The sequence below is a fragment of the Lepidochelys kempii genome, chromosome 4 (genome assembly GCF_965140285.1).
Source record: "Lepidochelys kempii isolate rLepKem1 chromosome 4, rLepKem1.hap1, whole genome shotgun sequence".
NCBI lineage: Eukaryota > Metazoa > Chordata > Testudines > Cheloniidae > Lepidochelys > Lepidochelys kempii.
The window spans coordinates 121,448,230-121,472,342 of NC_136383.1; the positions used below are offsets into that span (position 1 = coordinate 121,448,230).

The 24,113-nt window shown below is 41.0% G+C and overlaps 1 protein-coding gene across 1 annotated transcript in view; it reads right to left on the bottom strand.

Annotated features, from left to right (window-relative positions):
- Positions 1-21,918, bottom strand: part of MSANTD1 (Myb/SANT DNA binding domain containing 1) — a 35,021-nt gene extending 13,103 nt beyond the window's left edge. The window contains exons 1-3 of the mRNA XM_073340144.1: positions 21,900-21,918; positions 21,518-21,782; positions 7,866-8,150 (exon numbers count right to left, since the gene is read on the bottom strand). Coding sequence (XP_073196245.1) covers positions 7,866-8,150; positions 21,518-21,771 — 539 coding nt within the window. The 5' untranslated portion in view covers positions 21,772-21,782; positions 21,900-21,918. The remainder of the gene's footprint in view (positions 1-7,865; positions 8,151-21,517; positions 21,783-21,899) is intronic.
- Between the last annotated feature and the right edge of the window lie 2,195 nt (positions 21,919-24,113).

Consider the following 24,113-nt stretch of genomic DNA (forward strand, 5'->3'; position numbering starts at 1 on the left):
GAACACGCTCTTGGCAGAGCCTCAGCAGCAGCCATCTTAGGGCCCTCATCTCACAGAAGAAATGAGCACAGGAGGAGACAAACATACAGGCCACTCTTTATCCATTTCCCCATCTTTCTTCCTGGTGTCTAGGTGGTGGGAAAAAGGGACCAGAAAGCAGATAATAAAGAATCTGAGGTGAAGGAAATCCAAGAGGATCACCAGGAACTCTTTTTCCCTGAACAGTATTATAAATCTATTCTGAGAAAACCAATAAGGCAATTGCTTATCTTCCCTGATACTCAGCCAAAAAGGGTAAAAAAGGGGTTGAGGATGAGGAGGATGTCAGAGAGACAAAATACCCATAAATAAGTTCCAGTGAACTCTACAGGTGACACTTACATTCTCACCCTGGCCTTATACCTTAAGGCTGTAAAAGTGGAATGGGAAAACCTGGCTAAGTCAAAGAGTTTGACAAAAAGAGCAAAAATCTATAACGTCCACCAATCAAAAAGTGTTCTTGGTGGTTTTACCTAAAATGGACACAGTCTTGTCAACTCTCATCAAGGACACTGTCTTCCACACTGAAGGGGACTTCCTACTGACAGAAGGTGGAATCAGTCGTATGCAGAGACTATGAATTGGCCTCAGCACCACTCAGAGCCTCAGCAACAGACACCTATTTTTGCCAGAGCAGTACTTGCTTATATTGAGTCCTCTCAGACATTCTCAAAAAAGTGAAAAGATCCAAGGGATTGGGCTCCTCAAAGAAAACCTCTAACATATGCTCTAGTTTCAGATGCTTTCAGGTTCTCCACCTGATCAATCGTGTCCAATGCAGTGGCAAGAGGGTGTATTTGGCCACTGACACGGAAGGCAGATATTTCCACAGAACAGGTTTCAGTTTCCATGTCCCTGGGGGAAAAAACCTCATCAGGGAACCAGCGGAAAGACCTGCTGCAAATCACAGGACAAACCAAAAAAATCTGTCTCCTCTGTTAATGGCAACAAACTCAGAATAGTTTTTAACCCATCTTTTCACTCTAGGCTGTCCATTCAAGGTTATGGAGCTTTATACAGATATGGTTGGAGACACAACATATTGTCTAAGAATGGTTGGGGGAAAGCCAGCTCCAATAAACTTTGTGACACCTTCTCCATGAATGTTCTTAAGAATAATCAAGGGCTCCACAACCTTCCCCTCGGAGGCAATCTATCTCTTTTTGTTCTCACCTGGTTTGCCTCCACCACAGACAAATGTGGAAGAGAGATCATTTCCCAGGGTTATGCCATAGAACTTAGAAAGACCTTCTGCCCCAGATGTCTTCTCTCTCAATAATCAAGAAGCTGTCCTAGATTTAAAGACTCAACAAGTCAATCCACTCTCAAGTCCAAAAGGAGACCGCTTAGTCCACCCTGGCAGCCATCACACAGGGGGATTTCCTAACCTCCATGGACTTGATGTGCACATATTTCTTCACCCCCATCTTTCCAACCCACAAACAGTACCTCCAGTTTGCATAGTACACCCTGCACATACATACAATGCCCTTCTTTTTGGCATGCCACCACCTCTATGGTATTCACAGTGGTCCTGGTGGTAATAGTGGCATCCCTACATTTTGATGTTATCCTGTAAGAGTCCCTTCCCTACAGAAGTCAGTCAGGGATGCTCAATTGACAGTACATACCTTTCAACAGCATGGGTTTATAATCAATCCAAAGAAAAGCCAGATCATCCCTACACAGACCATAGAACACCTGGGGGTTTTGCTGAATACCACACTCCACAGGGCTTTCCTCTCCAGAGACAGGCAGGCATGGATTCTGGAGCAAACATATAAGCCCACACTCCTGCATGAAGGACTTACTGCTACATAGTATTATGTTTGTTTTCGTGCATATACCTAGCCTCATGGGCAAATTTTCATTTCAATTGTTTACACTACTACATACTGATCTCCTCTACTCTCTGTAAGACTCCCCTCCATAGTAAATGGTCTCTCAGATGGTGGTTACATCTGAAGAGGGACACCATAATGATGGATGCTAGATTGAGGGGATGGGAGTTCACAGAACCCAACACATTGTACAAGGTCAGTGGTCAGGGACAGAATCTCATATGTCATTAATCATTTGGAACTGTGAGTGATTTGTCTAGCTCTTCCAGCACTCTTTCCCACTTAAAACTCCAGACACATACTTGTATTCACAGACAATACCACTGCCATGACATACATGAATGGACAAGGGGGCACACAGTCATGCTGATTACAAACAGAAACCATAACCTTTTTCAGTTAGGCTGAGAGATACATTGTCAGTTCGAACCATGCATATCAAAGGGAAACTGAATTCCATGGCAGATTGCCTCAGCCACAGAAGAGCAGTCCAAGGGGTGTGATGTCTCCACCAGAGGGAGTTCAATGACATAATCAAGACTTTTGGGAAACTAATATGGGATTTCTTTGCATCCAGTTCCGACACCAAGACAAATAGCTTCTATAGAAGGAGCAGAGATCTTTGGGCCAGGAGAATTAACATCTTCTCCCACATGTGGCCAAAGGCTCTTCATTTTTGCATTCCCTCCTTTTCCCATGATAACATGCAAGATCCAACCGTCACAGCAACGACAAGCTACAATGATTTTGACCACGCACCATTGGCCCAGACAACCTTGTTTTTTCAGACCTCAAGTTGCTGTCTGCAGCCCCTCCACTACCACTACAATTCATTCCAGATTTATTATCACAGGGCAATCTGTTCCATGGCAACCCAGCATCTGGAATCTGACTGCCTGATTACTGAGTGGTCACATTAAAAAACACTGCAGAGGCAACACTATTGTCTTCCACAGCAGCAGCAATATTGTCCTCAGTGCCCATTTGATCAGCCTTTCCCTGTTCCGAGGCACCACACTACTCCAGAAAGAGGGATAGATCAGAAATCAGTTGGGCTTGGGGTTCGGCCAGTCCACATGACTTCCCCTGGCACCCTTCAAGTGCCCATTTTGACTCCTTGGTCAGAGTACTGTTCCAGTCATTGCTCCTCCCTCCTCATCTCTCCCCACTGGGGACAAGCTGGCCTGCTTTCACAGTGCTTGGGGCTCAGTCACCACTGACAGCTGGTTCCAAAGCACCATCAGTTTGGGTTATGCCATTCAGTTCCTCTCCACACCTGCTTCCCCTCCCTCCCTCTTCAGGAACCCCCTCTCATGAGATACTGTTCCTTGAGCAGGTCTGTTTTCTGCTGGCTTTAGGAGCAGTGGAGGAGGTTCCACCAAAACACCAGGGTCATGGCTTCTACTCCGGATACCAAAATGCAAGGGAGGAGTAAGACCCATCCTCAACCTTCACAGCCTCAACAAATATATCAGGTACATGAGGTTCTCAATGGTCACTCTATCTACTGTTCTTCCTGCATTGTCTCAGAAAGACTGGTTTGCTGCTCTGGACCTTCATAGAATCATAGAATATCAGGGTTGGAAGGGACCCCAGAAGGTCATCTAGTCCAACCCCCTGCTCGAAGTAGGACCAATTCCCAGTTAAATCATCCCAGCCAGGGCTTTGTCAAGCCTGACCTTAAAAACCTCTAAGGAAGGAGATTCTACCACCTCCCTAGGTAACGCATTCCAGTGTTTCACCACCCTCTTAGTGAAAAAGTTTTTCCTAATATCCAATCTAAACCTCCCCCACTGCAACTTGAGACCATTACTCCTCGTTCTGTCATCTGCTACCATTGAGAACAGTCTAGAGCCATCCTCTTTGGAACCCCCTTTCAGGTAGTTGAAAGCAGCTATCAAATCCCCCCTCATTCTTCTCTTCTGCAGGCTAAACAATCCCAGCTCCCTCAGCCTCTCCTCATAACTCATATGTTCTAGACCCCTAATCATTTTTGTTGCCCTTCGCTGGACTCTCTCCAATTTATCCACATCCTTCTTGTAGTGTGGGGCCCAAAACTGGACACAGTACTCCAGATGAGGCCTCACCAATGTCGAATAGAGGGGAACGATCACGTCCCTCGATCTGCTCGCTATGCCCGTACTTATACAGTACAACTGTATTGTTCAGGACAACTACTTTCATGTGGTGATTTTGCTGAGCCACAGAAAGTTCCTTTGATTTGTTGTGGCAGAACACCACTTTGAGTACACAGGTACTTCAAATTCGGCCTCTCTTCAGCCCCCATATTTTTACTGAATGCATGGTCGTTGTTATGGTGTATGTCAGGAAGAAGGGAATTCACATCTGAACAACTGAGAGGCAGATCCAGAGATGAAGTTTTTGCTCATGTTGGCACCATACTGTGCTTTCTCGACCATCTGGGTCTCAATCCTAAACACTGGAAAGTCAACCTTAGCCCACACTCAAAAACTGAGTTTATTGGGGTCCTGTTAGATTCCCTGTCTGAAGCTTTCCACCTCACCTGTCAGTTGGCTGTTTTGCATGCCTTTTCCACAATCCTGATCATACCTCAAGCTCAAGGCAGATTGGGCCAGGCTCATTCTCATCGCCCCAGCATGGCCAAGACAGTGCTGGTTCTCCAAATTTTCGCACTCTCTATTCAGCTTCCCATACCACCGCTTCCTCCCTATCCCAACCTAGTCACTCAGAACCAACGCAGCACCTTGCATCCTTCACTCAGCTCCCTGCATCTCACAGTGTGTCTGCTGAATGAGGAGTAAGAGCAGTGTTCAGCAGCTGTCCAACAGGTCCTCCTTAACAGTAAAAAAGCATCCACTAGGATGGCCTATCCAGCAAAATGGAAATGATTTTCAGTGTGGTCATTAAGCCAACAGAAGCCAACCAATACTGGCCTATATCTAGGACATTTTGGAATACCTGCTCCACCTTCAGTTGTTGGGGCTAGTGTTTAGTTCATTGAAAGTGCATCTGGCAGCGATATCAGCATTTTATCCCCTCATTCAGGGGGAAAAAAAATCAGTCTTCTCCAATACCATGGTAACAAGATTCTTAAAAGGGCTCCTCTGTCTACATCCACCCAGTCTGAGAGCCAGTTCCTCTATGGGAACCTTAACACAGTCATAGCGTCCTTACTGGGATCTCTGCTCGAGCCCCTGGTGTCTTGTCCCGTTCTGTATTGTGTCAGAAAACTGCATTCCTGGCAGCGATAACCTCTGCAAAGAGTGTGAGAGAGTTGCAGACTCTTATAGCAGAGCCTCCTATACACAATTTTCCAAAGACAAGGTGACTCTATTATCCACCCACAATTTTTGTCTAAAGTGGTCTCTCAGTTTCATTTGAACCACATGGTATATTTACTTGTGTTCTTTTCTAAGCCGCACTCATCTCTGGAGAAGCAGCATCTCCATACCTTAGATGTCCAGTGACGGACATCTTTTATTTGGACAGGACTAAATCGTTTCATGCTTTACCTCATTTGTTTGTGACATAGGCAGATCACATGAAAGGTCATGTGGTCTCTTTGCAGATGATCTCCAAATGGATAACATCCTGCATCAAAAATGCATATGAAATAGCCTCAGCTATGCCCCTTCAGCAGATGTGAGTTCATTCTACGAGGGCATAAGCAACATCCATAGCACGCCTCAGTGACATTTCCATATTGGACATTTTCAGGGCTGCTGTGTGTCATTGATACATACATTCACAAACCATTACACCATAACCACATCTTCCAGGGCGGATGCAAGCTTTAGTACCATGGGCCTGTAGTCCTTATTTAGGTAGACTATGAGCGCTACTTCCTGGCGAGGGATACTACTTGTGAGTCACCTAAGTGGAATATACATCTGTATCTACTTGAAGAAGAAGAAACTGTTACTTACTGTTACGTGTTCTTTGAATCAGATATGTATTCCACAACCCACGCTCCATCCCCTCTGCATCGGAATCTTGTGTCTGGGCATTTGGTGAGAAGGAACTGGGGGGTGGGGAACGACACTAAATCACATAACCAAAGGAGGAGTGATGGCCATGAGGTGCAAATGCCGCCCCTCTGTGGGTACTGCTAGGCAAATTTCTCTTGCTCAAATGTGCTGGTATTGCACACACCTAAGTGGAATACACATTGGCACCATATCTCAAAGAACCATAGTTAAAATAATGACAGGTTTCAGAGGAACAGCCGTGTTAGTCTGTATTCGCAAAAAGAAAAGGAGTACTTGTGGCACCTTAGAGACTGGTCTCTGTGTATATAATGCCTTCTGCAGTTTCTACAGTATGCATCCGATGAAGTGAGCTGTAGCTCACGAAAGCTTATGCTCAAATAAATTGGTTAGTCTCTAAGGTGCCACAAGTACTCCTTTTCTTTTATAGTTAAAATAAGTTACCATTTCTTTCCTGACTCCCTTTCAGATAGTGGCATCTTTTACATTATGCTCTTATAACCCACCCAGAAATACTTCTAGTGCAAAATGAGGCTCATTGTATTCCCAGATACAAAAGGCTGTAATACCTATCACAAGTATCACTTTTAGCTGCTGGCAGTCCAAGGTTCAAACATCCTGCAGTTTTTCCTCAAGCCAGATGGACGAATACCTCAAACATTTTTTAAAAATACCTTGTTTGTATCAGCAAATATTCTACTGATTGTGTTTACAGGTAGATGTGTTTGCAGACAATGAATTTTATGTTATTATAGAATATTTGCAGAAATCAAATTTTGAATTTGCAGAAGAAACATGATTCTAGGAGTTATGCTGATCCAGTCAAGAAAGTTTGAATATCAGACATCAAATACTTACAATGAACTGGTAATTGTACAAGAATTACTTGTGAATTGATATATGGCTACAGACCAAGAGTTAGTCACAGACATTACTCCGTAAATACTTGTAAACAGGAAATACATTTAAAATCATCAGCTGCTTAGGGACAGCTACACTCATTGAAAGAAGTAGTCTCAGCTCTACTCCCTCAGCTCTCAAACTACTCAAATGCAGGCCTGAAAGCCCATTAACCCAGACTAGTTCGTGTGGTTTTGATTCTAGTTCAACAGTTTCACTATTGGATGACTGATTTGTAATTTTACTGTTATCCATAAAATCTTCCTATTGCACAGACTCATGATAAGGATCTCTAGGATGAACTTAATATTTTCTTCTGACAGAAGACTGCAATCAGTTCTTATTTCCACCACGTTTTGGGATGAAAACTGAAAGCAGTGAAGTCTGAAATGTGAGTCGTGTCTACAGCACTGCTTTAGGCTAAAATCATGCTGTCCAGGGGATTCAAGTGTTATCAACAACAGAAAAGCATGTTTGCATTCCTCATACTAACTATTACTTGAAAGAACTAACATTTTAAATTATATTTAATTTAATTATATTTAAAAGTGGCTGCAATGCACTTTAAAAGATGCTTGATGGAAAACTGAAGCATAACTGACAATTACATCAAGTCTGAACAAATACTCGATTTGCATTTTTAAAGCTCTCTCTCTCACACACATACACACTTTAATAATAGTTGACTCTATTGAAATATCATACTCATATTGAGGGAAATAGCAATGGCTAGAGCAAGGCAAAATACAGCTAAGAAACATGTTATACTTCCTACTCTGAAGCTTCCTACATTGTTATACATATGCACTGCAGTACTAGCCTGGGCCACTCCTACCTTGGTAGAAATGCTATGCCTCTCATAAGCAGAGGGACCCATGCTAAATTTTGACAATGCTGCGTGGTGTTTTGTGGTGCTGACCTATCCCCACAGACAAAAACAAACAAAAACAAAACCCTTAGTCTAGCTGTTTAGGTAAAGACCAGCAAACTCATCTCACTTGTGACTTAAGAAAAGCAATGGCAAGAGTGATTAATGTAAACATTCTACAGTTTTCCAATAACACAACAGAACTAGTCTAATGTGTGAAATATGAGAAAAGAAAAGAAAAAATTCCACCTCAACTTATAAGAAAGTAAGCTTGATGAGCTCTCTGAATGTTCATCTTCAAAACATTCTTCCCTTCCTTCGTACGTAAACTGGTTATACGGCAAGTACAGAGGTGTAGACTTAGCTGATGGAGACTGCGAGGCCTCAGTCTGTGATGTAGAAGGGCCTGGTTGCTGACTTTCATGCATTTTCACATCACTGTGGTCTGATACTTTAGACAGGATTCTATCAATGGTTTTATAATAAGGCCAGTCAGGTGCGACGGTTTCACTATCAGTCATGCATTTTAATTTCCTGTAAAGGCATACAAGAGAAAGGTCTGAAAACACAGAAACAAGCATTTCATACAGATCTTAAACTTCTATCTCAAAAATCTGTTTCAGTCACAAAAGATAACTCTGATCATTTGACAGGCAAACTGAAAATCCTTAATAAGAATAACATTAGACAGCAGTTTTTGGCCTTTGATATCAAGTGAGATCATCAGTTTATTTTCATGATTTTGTCCAGTGGTGAAAAGGTGCACGTTACCCCAAGTTGAGTTCAATACCAGTACTGAAAAATAACAGCTTCTACTAGCGAAGAGAATTCATTTAAATAATTTAATAATGAATACGCTTGTTATAACAGTGCTGGTTGCTCCCTCTTACAAAATGACAAATCTGATCAGGGTTTAAAACAGCATATTTTAATAAGAGTTACCAAACAGTAGATCGCGATCAACTGGTCGATCCTGGAGCCTCTGCCAGTCAACCATGATCTCCGGCCGCTAAATGTCCAGCGGCACAGCAGGGTTAAGGCAGGCTCCCTGCCTGCCCTGGCCCCATGCTGCTCCCAGAAGTAGTCAGCACACCCCTGAGGCCTTGGGGGAGGGAAGGGCAGGGGTCTCCACGCGCTGCTCCTGCCTACAAGCACCACCCCCACAGCTCCCATTGGCCAGAAATGGGAGCTGTGGGGGCAGTGCTTGCAGAGAGTGCATGGAGCCATGTGCCTTCCCCCCAGAAGGGCCGCATGGGTGCGATGGCCACTTCTCGGAGTGGTGTAGGGCTAGGGCAGGCAGGGAGCCTGCCTTAGTCCTACTGCGCCACCGACCGGGAGCCGCCCGAGGTATGTGCTGCTCTGCGGGAACCTGTACCCTTCCCCTGAGCCAGCACCCCATACTCACTCCTGCACCCTGAACCCCCTTCTGCACTCCAACCCCCTGCCCCAGACCTGAGCTTCCTCCCACAGCCAGCACCCCGTACCCTCTCCTGCATCCCAACACTCTGCCCTAAGCCCCAGCCCAGAGCTTACACCCCCTCTCACACCCCAACCCCCTGCCCCAGCCTGGTGACAGTGAGTAAGAGAGGAGACAGAGCAATGGAGGGACAGGGGGGTGAAGTGAGTGGGGCGGGGCCTCAGGGAAAGGGTGGGGTAGATCCTGAGTTGCACTTAAACTCAAAAAGTGATCTTGTGCCTAAAAAGGTTGGAGACTACTGAGCTAGTGAGAGTACCCCAGCCCCCTGTAAATGGAATTAGAACTGACCAACTATGTCATAGGCTTTACTCTAACAGATAATGGAAATTCTCCCTTAGGTGAAGTGGCAGGAGAATCTGGAGAAGGAGGATCTGAAGATGCTGGAAAGTTCTGAATGACTACGATGATTATCATAATGCCCAGAGTGGATATAAATCAATGTTTTTTTTTAAAATATATATATATATACACACACACATATATATATATATATATACACACACACACACACACACACACACACACACACACAATTGAATATTATTTAAATCAGGTTTTTTTTAAAATAAATCTGTTTAAAATTAAATTTGAAATTATGACACCCTATGTCAAGACCTAAACTCACTATAATCCATTAAAATAATTTATATAAATAAAAAGAAGATCAGTAAGCCCTCCTCAAATTTTAATGAATTAAAGCGTGCTGCTTTTTTAAATATATACAGAATTAGGGCAGAAACATCTTTAATTTCTGAGGTTAAAATCAAGCTTTAAAATGTGTGTCAATGTCATGTGCTGCATTACTAAGGATCCATATTGTTCTCAGTCTTTATAATGGACCGAATATTGGTATTTAGATTTTCCGAATGTTGTACTTTTAGATTCTGTTGTGCAGAAAAACTTTTGCTTTAATTATTTTTGGTTTCAGTTAAGATAGAAATCGGAGAGAGAATATTTCCTTCATTTGGACTAGTTCATTTAAAGTCGAGAAACTGACTGGAAGTTGAAAAGGCATAAATGCTTGTTTCTTCTTCCAATCTATTAAAAGCCAGGTGGGAGAAAATAAGATCCACTAATTCTAAAAACATGAAGAACATGAGGCCGGAGTTTCACAATTTTCAGATTTAGGCTCCTAAAGATGCAGATAGCTGTCTAAAGGGTTTTTCAAAAATGCCTATGTTGATTATTTCTTTAATTCCTATTGATTTCAATGGGAATTGGGAACCTACCCTACTTATGCACTTTTGGAAACCCCACTAGGCATCTATCTACATCTTTAGGCATCTAAATACCTTTGAAAATCTGGCCCATGGTGACCAGAACCAATTTGTCTAATCACTAAATACACTTAATACTTCCTTAATTTAATAAATCAGTTGATTTTACATAGAAGCATAGAATCGTAGGACTGGAAGGGACCTCAGGAGGTCTCCTAGTCCAGTCCTCTGCACTCAAGGCTGGACTAAGTATTATCTAGACCATCTCTGACAGGAGTTTGTCTAACTTGCTCTTAAAAATCTCCAGTGATGGAGATTCCACAACTTCTGTAGGCAATTTATTCCAGTGCTTAACCACCCTGACAATTAGAAAGTTTCTCCTAATGTTAGAGGTTAAAGAACAATTTCTCACTTCTCCTTGTAATAACCTTTTATATACATGTAAACTGTTATGTCCCCCGTCAGTCTTCTCTTCTCCAGACTAAACAATCTTTTCAATCTTCCCCCGATGTCATGTTTTCTAGACCTTTAATCATTTTTGTGGCTCTTATCTCTGGACTTTGTCCAATTTGTCCACATTTTTTCTGAAGTGTGGTGCCCAGAACTGGACACAATACTCCAGCGGAGGCCTAATCAGCACAGAGTAGAGCGGAAGAATTACTTCTTGTGTCTTGCTTACAATACTCCTGCAAATAAATCCCAGAATGGTGCTTGCTTTTTTTGCAACAGTGTTACACTGTTGACTCATATGTTGCTTGTGATCCACTATGACCCCCAGATCACTTTCCGCAGTACTCCTCCCTAGGCAGTCATTTCTCATTTTGTATATGTGCAAATGATTGTTCCTTCTTGCATTTGTCCTTATTGAATTTCTTCCTGTTTACTTCAGACCAACCTGAAAAACATGTTTCCTGTACATTTAAAGTTTTTAACTAATAAAAAATTTTAAAATGCTGCTTTTGTATATTTTTAATTGAATTCCAAGCTGGTTCTGCCAAACAGAAAGAGATTTCCACCTTCCGGAAACAGGAAGAGTACTGGGCTTGGATAGCTGATACAGTCCTTTTATTGGGGAATACCACAACACATTTTTTCCTGGGTCCATCTGCTGGTAGGAAGATATAACACCTACTGCTTCAGCTGCCACTAGGACCATTAGAGGAAAATAAACTTTAACAACATGATAACAATGGTGACAAATAGAGATGTGAATGTGGAAAGATTGAAGTTCTTCCTTTCCAATGGTCCAGCATGTGGCTCGCAAACTAGGGTGAAGTGACAACTACTGGCGGGACAGAAGTTAGGAACAACAAATTAGTTTGTTTGGGTTTTTAAGTAGTTTGTGTTCTTCTCTGAACTTTCAAAGTCTGATGAGGTTTTCCAGCTAGTGGTGAGCTGCATATTATAGCAATGCATAGCAAAGCCTGCACAGCACAGTCTGTGTTCTTATTCTCTCTATGCATTCCAAATTTTAATTTCATACATGCTTTACAAACTGCTGCTGTGATTTCACAATCAGATCAGATCACTGACAATATTATAGCTTCTTTGTTACAGAATACTTAACTATAGGACTGACTGTAAATGATCAACTTAATATCAAATACTTTTTGTTTAGTTTTTAAAATTCTTTGCAATAAAAGTATTTTTCTTCTATTGCTATACATTGCTAGGTACACACTGATCACCGCTGCATACTTCACAAGGGTTTCCCCATGCAAGTTACAGCAGCTCAGTACTATGTATTGGCAAGGCCTCATGTGCTCAGATTTCATTGTTTTAATGCAGAAAATCTCAAATTGTATTATCAATAAACTCACAATCTTAACACTAAATAAAGACTATAATGATAATTAAAATCTGGGTTTTCAGTGGGAGCTGCTGTTTATTGAGCTTCAAAGTCTAAATTAGGAACACCGGGCTCTTTTTGACTGAGTAGAAACTTTTAAGGGTAGGACTATCCTGTTCTGAATCAGATTCAGTAGAATCTTTGCCAACTACGGCTCTGCTTTCAGATGTCATCAGTCTCTTTGTCTCTACAACAAGAAAAGGAGTACTTGTGGCACCTTCATCGGATGCTGTAGCTCACGAAAGCTCATGCTCAAATAAATTGGTTAGTCTCTAAGGTGCCACAAGTACTCCTTTTTGCGAATACAGACTAACACGGCTGTTACTCTGAAACCTGTCTCTACAACAGCACTCAAATTACTCCCCCTGTATCTCAGTCATCCATTATTATGATTTTGAGCTAAATCTCATATCCTTACTCCAGCAAAATTCCCATTAAAGGGAGCAGGAGTTTTGCTTGAGTAAATGTGTAAGGATTTTATTCTTTATGCTTAAGTTCAGCTATGCACCATGGCCCTCCGTTTATGTAGTACTATCACACTTTTGAAGAAATATCCGCAGATTTGTCCATCAGCTGCTAGAGGATGCTATTATTCAGAACTAGAGGGTGTCCGAACACTCCTCTTGCTCTAAATGCAGTGTGTGGATTTCTGTCTTGCTGCCTTTGCTGCTTACTACAGCAACAGACTGGGAATATTGATCCCCACTGCAAACTGGGGGGAAGCACTCTGCTGACTTAAAAGGGGCAACAGTGAAGCTGATGCAGTCTGGACTCTGGGGTGGAGAAAGACAAAAGGGATGATACAGAGGGGAGAGGAAAAGATAGGGAGGGGGAGTTCAGAACAATGGAAAAGAAGTGGGAACATGGCAGATAGAGGCAAACAAAGGTCATACTGGGTGAAACAATATCCATTTATTCCAACTCTTTGTCTCTACAACAGCACTCAAATTACTCCCCCTGTATCACAGACATCCATTATTATGATTTTGCCAGAAAGTGGGAATGGATCACTTGATGATTTCCTGTTCTGTTCTTTCCCTCTGGGACACCTGGCATTGGCCACTGTTGGAAGACAGAATACTGGGCTAGATGGACCTTTAGTCTGACCCAGTATGGTTGTTCTTATGTTCTATGCACATAAGCTTTCTGATAAAATGATCAACCATAAAATTGCTAAGAATGTTAGTGATAAATGGTCATCACTGGTTTCAGAGTTCACTCCTCTCATTTTAGAATCTTTTGCTGAGATTGGAAGTGGAGTCTGAGGAGAAGAGTGGGACAGCTGAGGCCTCTCACCTCTATCAGACCAAATTTATCCCTAACATAGCTCAATTGAAATCAACAGACGGGAGGAATTAAGCTCACTGCTAGTCTCCCAACTTAGTGAATCAACATAGGATCAAGTCATTGGAGGATTTTTTTTGCAACTAAAGGCAAGATTCTTTTTAATGAAATATTAAATTCTATAGAAATGGACAGGACCAGAGTAATGCTAGTTTAGCGTGTTATCACCTACCTACTTAGTCTAAACCCAGAGGCAGTAGAGGGGTGATAGGACCCGTGAATAAGGCTCAGATTTTGCCATGGATATTTTTAGTAAAAACCACAGACAGTCACAGGCAATAAACAAAAATTAATGGATGCTCATGACCTGTCTGTGGTTTTTACTAAAAATATCCTGGACAAAATGGAGAGGGAGGAAGATCCAGCACCCACAGTGGCTGGGGGCCCTGGGGTCCTCTTGCCACCTCTTCCCCAGCAGTGGCTGGAAGTTCAGGGTCCCCATACCGCTAGCGGGAGCTCTGGGGTCTCCCCACTGCATGTGGGAGCTGGGAGCTCTGGAGTTTCCCCACCACCTGCGGGGGCTGGGAGCTGCTGGGGGCCCGCCGCCAGCAGCGGCTGAGATCTGGTGGGCTGCCTGCTGACAGCTCCAGCCCCAGGGCAGAAAATGTCAGAGGTCTCTGAAAGTCACAGATTCTGTGACTTCCATGACATAATCGTAGCTTTACCAATGAAAAAATAGAAGGAAGTAAACCTAGTATCTGCCTCTTGAGAAAAGACAGGGTATTAGGCACTCGGTCTACCCAAGACAGCAAATAGGGGAACCACACCCTATACTGAAGAGAAGGCAGGTGGGTGTGAGAGGGCTGAAGGGCCTAGTAAAGGAACTTTACATGTTTTGAGGCTTATCTAACAGGACTGTTGGCCCTTTACTGAAACTTTAGTGGGGTTTTTTGGTTTGCCTTCTCCCTGTACCAAAAGAAAGGGGAATGGCCAATGAGAAATCAAGATCCTGAGCCTGACAGTCCCCAGGGCCAACGGGGAGAGGCAAATGCTCCTAGTCAGCCCAATTGACAGAGCAGGTAGGCCAATGAGGGAGTCAGGAGCCCAGGGTCCTGTCCTCTGTGTGAGCTGGAGTTAACTGAACCAGAGTAGGGCAGAACTAAGGGGAGAGCAGCAGCAGCCAGAACCAGAGTGGCCGGAAAAGCAGCCCAGAAGGCAGAGCTGGGCTGGAGGCAGAGCAGCAGCAGCATGGAGGCAGAGCAGTCCAGAGCCAGGAGCAGCGCAGACCAGCCGTGCTGACAGGGAGCCAGGGTTGAGCTACAGTCGGGAGCTGTGGGCCTAGAGCTGGGCACTGAACGCCCTCTGTGCCACAAGTAACACTAGAGCCGAGTGCGGTGAGCAGCTGGGAAGAGTGGGGGGAGGGACCCCAGGCAGAGGGCCCAGTGCAAGGAGACATCGTCAAACAAGAGGTCTTGCAGGCTGGACTTGATGGGGGGACCATGACCCCGATGGGAGGGCCAATGCTTGGGAGAAGGGTTCCTGCCAGCTAGAGCCTGAGGGCATGTGGCAACCGCCAGAGCAGGTGTCTGACCCACAGTGTCACCACAGCATAGCCAGGGCTTGAGAAGGAGTCCTGGGACATGTGAAGAATAAACTGTGAACTTCCCTTATATCCCAGAGACTGCTGTTTGTGGTTTCCCCATGCCAAAAGGGCAGGATTACTTGTTTCCTTTAGCCAGTCTGATTTTTTCCTTATTTTTCTTACTGTCTTGCTGTTCAGTAAATTGTATTTGATTTGAACTTAATGTAGTGCTCAGTGGGCCAGGGTAGTGGCGGTTGTGGAGAGAGTACTGCGGGCTGGGGACACCCTAGTTCCTGTCCTAAGTGGCCATGACAAGACTGGGGGTTAAGCCTCCCAGTAATTCTGGGACCACCTTAACTGGGGTTACAAGGACTCTGCCGCATGGAAGAGGAGTCTTCAACTCCCTGTACCCAGATGCCTGCCTGACCTTGGAGAGAGGACAGAGATCCTTTCACTGTCCGATTCCACAGGGGTAGTGCAGAAGCCAGGGAAGTTCCCCACAAGAGTGGGACCATTCCCCCGCTTACACGTATATAAACTAAATAGGCTTAGGAACTGTTTAATAAAATACAGATTTTTTCATCTCTAAGACACTAGTTTAAATCCAGCCCAGATCAGAAGTCACTGAAAATTATGTCAAATGAGTTCGTGATCTCAGTCCAGTTTCCAGTGGACAGAAATTCAAAGTACAAAAAACATTACCACCACAACTGGCAATCTTGTTGGCCATGTTATTACAGAGGAATCAACAGCTAAATGAGCACTGATATCTAATTAACCACTTTCCAGGACCTTCTGTCATCTGGGTTGAGGCACACTGGTGGAGCAAATTGTATTTATATTGCCTGTTTTGTGGATAACAAGGACTGTATTCTCTATATCAATTAATCCAGCAATTTCATGAGTATTAAAATACCTTTAAAATAAAATTACTAAAACATTAAAATTTAGAAAGTTTTTAAAGACCATCTGTCATAAATATAAAGGGAAGGGTAACAACCTTCCTATATACAGTACTATAAAATCCCTCCTGGCCAGAGGCAAAAAATCCTTTTACCTGTAAAGGGTTGAGAAGCTCAGGTAACCTGGCTGGCACTTGACCAAAAGGACCAATAAGGGGACAAGATACTTTCAAATCAGGGGTGGGAGAGAAAGGTTTTGGTCTGTCTGTTCTGTGTGCTTGCCGGACACAGATCAAGGAAGCAAGCAATCCAACTCCATTAGAATTAGTAAGTACTAGCAAGGGAATGTGTTAGCTTATTTTTGTTTTGGCTTGTGATTTTCTCTGTGCTGAGAGGAAGGTGTATTCCTGGTTTTCTTTTTGTAACTTAAAGTTTGGCCCAGAGGGAAATCCTGTTTTTGAATCTGATTGCCCTGTAAGATTATCTTCCGCTATAATTTTACAGAGGTGCTTCTTTTACCTTTTTTCTTTATAATAAATTTCTGTTTCTTTTAGAATCTGATTGGGTTTTTTTTTTAGTGTCCTAAAAAACCCCAAGGTTGATCTGTGCTCATCTTATTTATTCTCAAGCCTCCCTAGGAAAGGGGGTGTGGGGGGCTTGGGGAATATTAGGGGGGAGTAGGAACTCCAAGTAGTCCTTTCCCTGATACTTTGTTAAATCACTTGGTGGTGGCAGCGTTAGCTAATCCAAGGTACAAGGGAGAATTTGTGCCTTGGGGAGTGTTTAACCTAAGCTGGTAGAAATAAGCTTAGGGGGTCCTCTCATGTGGGTCCCCATGTCTGTACCCTAGAGTTCAGAGTGGGGAGTTCTACTTAGAACAAATACTTATAATCTATAATTTGGTTTTTTTACTCTCTCTGTTCAACACACTATTGCTGGGTTGTGGGGAGAATTAATTATTATTATAGTATTTGTTTGATATTACTACTAGCCTGGAGGAATGGAAACAAGCTTCATCTCCTGGGGTTTCTGAAAAAAGCTTTCAAAATAAATAATAAATAACACTGCTCATGCACCAATCAATGACACAGGAGAGAAAAATGTAGGAAAGCACAATACTTAAATTGTGGGTCTGCTATGAATTATTGATACTGAAGAGAAAGCTGGTAAAATATTCAAATTTAACTTTCTGCAGTAATTTGCTGCACTTATCTTTGGTCATTTGCTGCAGCAATGGTCAAAGATTCCAGTCATTTAATATCATGGAATATGGTGAAGAATTACACAAGGCACTATGTTTAATTGCTATCATGTACACATGAAAATAAAAATAATAATCTACGATTAAGATCATGAGACTGATTCAGATTTACTAGTGATTAACATTAATTGACTGCAATTCAAATTAAAATGTAACAGCTACATCCTGTTTCCACAAATGTTTGGGGGAAGGAGAGAGGAGCCGGTTTAAAAAAAAAATTATGAATTTGCATTCTCACAGCCTTTATTTTTAAAGCATCAAAACGAATTAGTCAAAACTATAATATTGTTTAGTGTGCATATTCTATAAACCTTGTCTTTTGTTTTACAAGACATTACATATTATATCAGTAGTAATATAATAATAGCAGCTCTAAAGCTTGTCTCTTTCACCAACATAAGTGGGTCCAATGAAAGAGACACACACCCTTGTCTCTCTCTAATACTGTACATTGGCACACATTAAGATCAATATATTAGTGATGATAGGAATGTATTTTCTTTTAGAAGGACTAATTGTAGGTTTGCGGGTGCTGAATGCCCAAGTAGCCAACACAATAGAAAGAACTTCAGGACATATTCTAAGCGATTCTAAACTGCAGGAGACGAGTTAGTAATGTAAGCAGAACTCTTGATACTCACTGTATCAGAAACCTTAACTTTCAATTGCAGCACGCTTGACTCAGCCCTTCACCTCCCAAGATAGATAAATGGGAGTACATGCAGTTTACTGCACAGATGCCTTTCACACAGAACATTAAAAACCAGTGTCCTATCTGTCCTAAATAGATACATAAGTTTCCATTGCACTTTTTGTTATAGTAGGATTTTGCCCAGCAGTATCTGCACTACATTTTAGGTTAGGCCCTTGGTTGCTGTGGTGAATGAAGTGATTCCTTTATATATTGCAGACAAGCAAACATTTATTTTAGGCAAGGTGCTTATTACCATGAAGTCGCTGGGACTATCCATAGTAGTACCTAAACTGCCTACCAGATCAGACCATCTATTCCAATCTCCTATTTCTGACAGTGGCAAATACCAAATGCGTCACAGGAAGATGCAAGGAACCTCTTCGTGGACAATTGTGGAATAGACTGCTCATAGGGAAAGTTTCTTCCTAGCCCCAGACAATTCATGGTGCATGAGGAATTATATACTTTATATGTTTTTAAAATTATATCTAATTTAAACGACCAATGTTCTCATTATCTTACAAAACGTCTCATCTTTTAAAAAATACTACTTCGCTCTTGGTCTCAATGATATCTAGTTGCAATGAGTTCCACCTGCTAATTATGTGTTTTGTAAAAAGTATCTTCCGTAATTGGTTTTAAATTTAATTGAATAACTTTGTTATTATAGGGAAAGGGAAGCACCTGGTTTACCTTCGCTATACCATTTGTTACTTTGTATGCCTCTGTCATGTTGCCTTTTATTGATTTGTCTCCTTTTTAAACTAAAAGTCCCAAACTTTTCAGTATTTCCCCATATGGAATTTTTTTCAAGGGGAGGGCTTACTGTTGATTTATATAACAATATTATTATATTGTAGTATTATTTTTAAAACCCATTCCTTATGTATTCTAACATTTTGTCCGCTTTTTAGACTGCTGCTGCATAATGAACAAAGACTTCCATTGAGAACCATGAGTACTACATTCAGTAGCAACATTTGCAGGATCAGCCATAAAGTGCTATGGAATCCTTCAGGTTGAAAGTCATTATATAAATATGTAAGAGGATTATTAATTACAAATTTACCTATTTTCCATTTTAGATCCCTGAAGCTGCAAGTAACCATTAACCGCTCCATGCGATGTCCCAGCACGCAGTGCACCAGCAACATCACATTCACCATTAAATATGCCTGTATCATAGAACCAGCAGAGGTGCTCAGGTAAGTGGCTGCCTTTTTACACTGTAGGGTTGTTTTGGCTCGATTTGGGGGGGGGGGGGTTAATATTTTTCTTTCTGAACTCGTAATACGTGGATAAACATCAGAATTTTCTGGCTCCATGCTCTAACCTGATTCCTTTTGATGGTGACATCACTGGCAAACTATTATTATGTGATAAGCATCTTAGTAATACCACAGACAGATGATAGACAGATATCTCATGAAATAAAAGTCTGCAATTTGTGACTGGGATGGTGGAGGGAAATAATGATTTACATGCTAAATGACCTGGTTATCCTGCTACTTTTGCTAAATACTTGTAGATCCATTTTAACAACTCCATATAGTTGTTACAAAATACTGTCTGAATACAGAGCATTTTTCACACTTCCATGCCCTCCATTTCAGTTCACACCACAATGCATTAAAATGTGATGCATGATGTGATCTCCAAGTATCCTCCAGACACCCATAACATGAATTGAAACTCAGGTGTCCAAAAGCAAAGCAGACAGCAGAATAGTAACCAGTAGTTCCACTGTAATGTTTCCCTTCTTCACATATTAATGAGAAATAATTAGAAAACACAACAAATTGGGAGTAATCTCTTTTGCTTGTCTGTTTACTTTACATCACATTGTCTTCAAATAATATTAGGAAACTTAAGTCTACATTATACAACAAAAAAACCATCTGATGTTTATAAGTGTATTTCTGACTCCAGAATATATTAAAACAGTAACATGCCAACACAGGGAAGTCTTCAAGCCCTCCAAAGTTGGCATCTTAATGAGCACTGCAGCTCAGTGCAATTTGATACACCTCACAGCATGCATTGAAAGTGCTTCTGGAAGTTAATGAAAACATACAGGAATGAAAAAGTAAAATTTCCTCCATAGTTTGTATGTTTTACTCCCTCCCCTCCCAATGCTGCTTAACAGAAAATATTAATTTGAAAAAATTGAGACTGTGTGATTGATAATAAAAGAAAGAAAATTCAGAACAAAGGCTTACAGAAACAACCACTGCACATAGCCATTACAGTACTCGAAATATCATGCAGTATTTCTGGACACCTGTAAAACCTAGGTACAATGAGATGTATCTGTTAGCAGAGAGGCTTCATGATTTAGTGAGCTAAGCAAAGGCCTGGTAGTCAAGAACTACTGAGTTCTAATTCTGGGTTTGAGGGTGACTTGCTTTGTAACCTTGGGGAAATAATGACCTCAGTTCCAGTCTCCCTATCTGTAAAATGGGGGTGGATAATACTTTCACACCTTCCTCAGAGACCTGTTGTGAGGATTAAGTAGGTGTTTGTAAAGCACTTTGAAGATGTTAAGTGCTGAGTATAAAATACCAGCTTTCACATTACAGAAAATACCTTAAAGACAATATTAATGGATCTGACAAACTGAGAAAGGGGAAATTCAAAGTTAAAGGGGCTTACAGCATTCACCCTAGTTTTCTATTTGATGAGTGATAGCTGCATGAAATACAGCAAGTGTGCCCCCAAAGAAAAGCAAGCAATTTTAACATGATCTGCTGCTGTAATAACCTTTTTTATTATTAAAACTAGCTTTGTGTGGAGATGAAATAAAAGAACCATATATTTGATTTTCTTGCATCACAAACACATAACTATATGACCACTCAGGATTTCCAGTATGTGGCAGTTTGTGTCTCTCAGCGGTAAGATTTTTTTTTAAAGCAGATATATTCAAATATTTCTGCTAAGTTCTGATTTTTTCTAAACAACAAATGTGTGAAGGTCTCAATCTTTCAAGCCAACTTTCCCTCATGACTGACATTGCCTCGTCTTTATGTTCTAGACACCGCTTCCCCCTTCCCCCACTCTCTTAGAGCAGTATTTACAGAGGACATTGATTCTCTCTCTGCAGATAGAATAGTTGTTTCGCTAGAGCTGCTTATAGCAGTGTGTGTCACTCAGTAATAAGACATCCAATTATTTTTGGCCCTATGAAGTATTACCCTTCTTCTTGCAATGCCAAAAATTGGGAACTTCATTCCTAAATAAATTATTTTGTATTTGAACTTTTACTTGTAACACTGATTCTAACTGGCCACTTCAAACTGCAGTAGTTTAACTGCCAGGAACTGCTGACAAGCTAACATTATCACTCCACTAAACAAGAAAATCTGTTTTAACACCAAATACATTTTCATTCCAATATTTCATAGCACCATTAATTAACTATAAAGAAACAAAGTTGTGCCAGAGTTTGAAAATAAATGGGAGAGAAAATAATAAAGATGTAATAGTACTGGCAGGAGAGATTTTTAAAAGCGATATGAACAATCTTTAATCTTTTATCTATAGATTTCCTGTATGAGACTTTTTCTGAAAGGCAAATAACTCTGCGTCGTCCCTGCTAAAATCTCTCGAAATAAAAAGAATTAACTGAAGCTTACCTGTACTGGAATGTCATATTTGTAATTTTTATCTTTATTTCCTCTCCGTGGCGAATTTCTCCAGTCATTTCAAAGAGTTTGTTAGCCATTTTCTCATAAACTTTGGCATTCCTTTTAGTTTGTTTCAGTTCATCAAAAAATTCTTCCCAAACCAGCATTAAACCTCTCATTTCTGCATCAGTCCAGTTTCTGGCCCTTCTGTGTTTCTCAGTCTGAGAAGAAACAATGTAACTGGGAATTTCTGCTGCAGCCATTGCTGATTGACCTAAAAGGGTTTTAAAAGAGGACACTTAATATAGATTGAGTTTTTAGTTTAGGTTTTTGTAGTGCAAGACATGCATATGTGGATAAAGAATTTGAATGACAACAGAACATATGAAACCTTTTTGCAACAGCTTGAAGCTTGAGTGCACAAAATGGGGCCTACATCTGACAGGCAGGAATTTAGTTAAAAGCTTTTAAACAGAGAAACGTCATTTTGATGTCACGTTACCATAGCAACAGAGCAACTGCATAAGCTACAACAACAAAAACCTTTTAACTGAAAGCCAAAGAATCAGGACAAAGTTGACAGGCCATCAATATTAAAGCTTTTAAACACTTTAGGTTTAACAAAAAAAGATCTATGCAGCCTTTGAGAACCTACTTTTAAGTTTCTACTTCTTTTTAGCTTTCTCTTACCTTTTAGGCAGACAATCTGCTAGCAGGGGGTCCTGGTTGCCTGAATGAGCTTTTAAGTTGTGCCTTGACAGACTCTCTAGGAGGTTGCAAGGACTGAGGCCATGTGCACACACACAAACACACACACAGCTTTTTACAAAGATTTTTTGTAAAAAGCTTCACACACCTTCACGAAAATATATCTGTGTATCTACAAAATAATAAATGTTTAAGCAGCCAGTCTCCTTAAAAAAGTGCCTGCATCATTTTTTAGGAACACACACAAAAATAGCTTTTCAGTGTTTATTACTTACACACACACACAGACACACATATACATATGTATATTTATATTTTTATATATATATATAGCCACTTTTTTTCCTAAGATGCTTTCCTGCTGCTAAGCACATACTGTAGTCCTGTCAATATGAATTTGCCTTTTGTAAGTATCTATAACTGTATGTGTATTTTGTATTCCCAGTAATTTAGATGCTATTTATGCTATTTTATGCAGCCTGTGTGCTGCCTCAGGACTGTAGCAGAGGCATTTCACCCGCTTTATGGAGAACCTAAAAGGATTATTCATTGAATTTAAAAAAAAAAAGGCTGCAAGATACTTAGATGGTAAATAAATTGCTTTGTTGTGAAGTAAGCATTTTATGGTAGTTTTCTATGTACAGAGCTAAATTCTGTTCACATTTACACCAGTGAAACACCATTGATTCATCATATTAAACTGTATGACACACACTATGGGTCAGATTTTGCCCTTTCTTACACCCACGTAATCCCATAATGTCTATCATAAAAGAATAAGATTCATGGAATCGATCAGTTCTAGCAATATGACTGGTTAATGCACAAGGCATTAATTCTCTATATTCCAAATTAAACAGCATCTTGTATAAAAACACACATCATTGTTTGTTTTCAATTTCAGCATATAACAGCAATAACGACCTCACTGCAGGGTATTTCCTGGAGATTAATGACAGGCGGGGGTTAATGGCCTGAGGCTCACCCAGCCAGTCCTTAATCCCTAGGAAATGTTCTGTACCTCAATCCTTAATGCTTAAGTATCCTATAAATCGTAAGTCTTTTCATAACCACATCCTTGATCTTAACAGTAGTTTAAAAACTACACAGATTAGTTTGCATCCTGGAAAGGGTGAGGGGAGCCCACAATGCCCATAAAAGGCACATGAAATAAAACCTTTAACTCATCACTGCCTGGTCTCCATGTTATGTATTTTATTGTTCATTCCAAATTGCACAAACAAAGGAACTGTGGAATATGTGATGAAAAAAAATCAGAATTTCTCTATTTAGTAATTTTTACTCCAAACCCACTGAAAAATCTCCATGTGAGAAATATACCTACTGAGTGACAGGCTTCCTTAACAAAACCTAGCCTCCAAACAACATTACTTTTTAACTGCTAATATGACAGCCTAACACCTATTACCCTTTTAAAATTTGTAAATAGCACCATATGCTGTCACAATGATCTTGCATGGTTTGTCTCTTGAGTGCCCAGCTGGAGACATCACATGATTGGTAGACAGATGGTGGTCAGAAACGGATCAACTTGTGACAGGTTCATTTTATTAATTTTTATATATCCAGCACACCATAATGAGTTGCATGCACATTATTAATAAAAACAATACCAAATTCAACTGAATAGTTTTGAAGCCAATGACAGAGGCCCTGCAGGAGAAACTTAAGGAACTAAGAAGCTGGCTCAGAAAAAATGGTCCTTAAGCTATTGCTAGAATATTGAGTGTCTGATCTGGGACCAAATAACGATCTTGCAGAAACCTCTATCCAAATTGACCCCAGATTGCTTTTCAGACTTTATTAAGAAATTATAGGAATTGTTTTACCCTGACATTCATCCACTAGGGCTCTGAAAATGTTTTGTATTATTTTT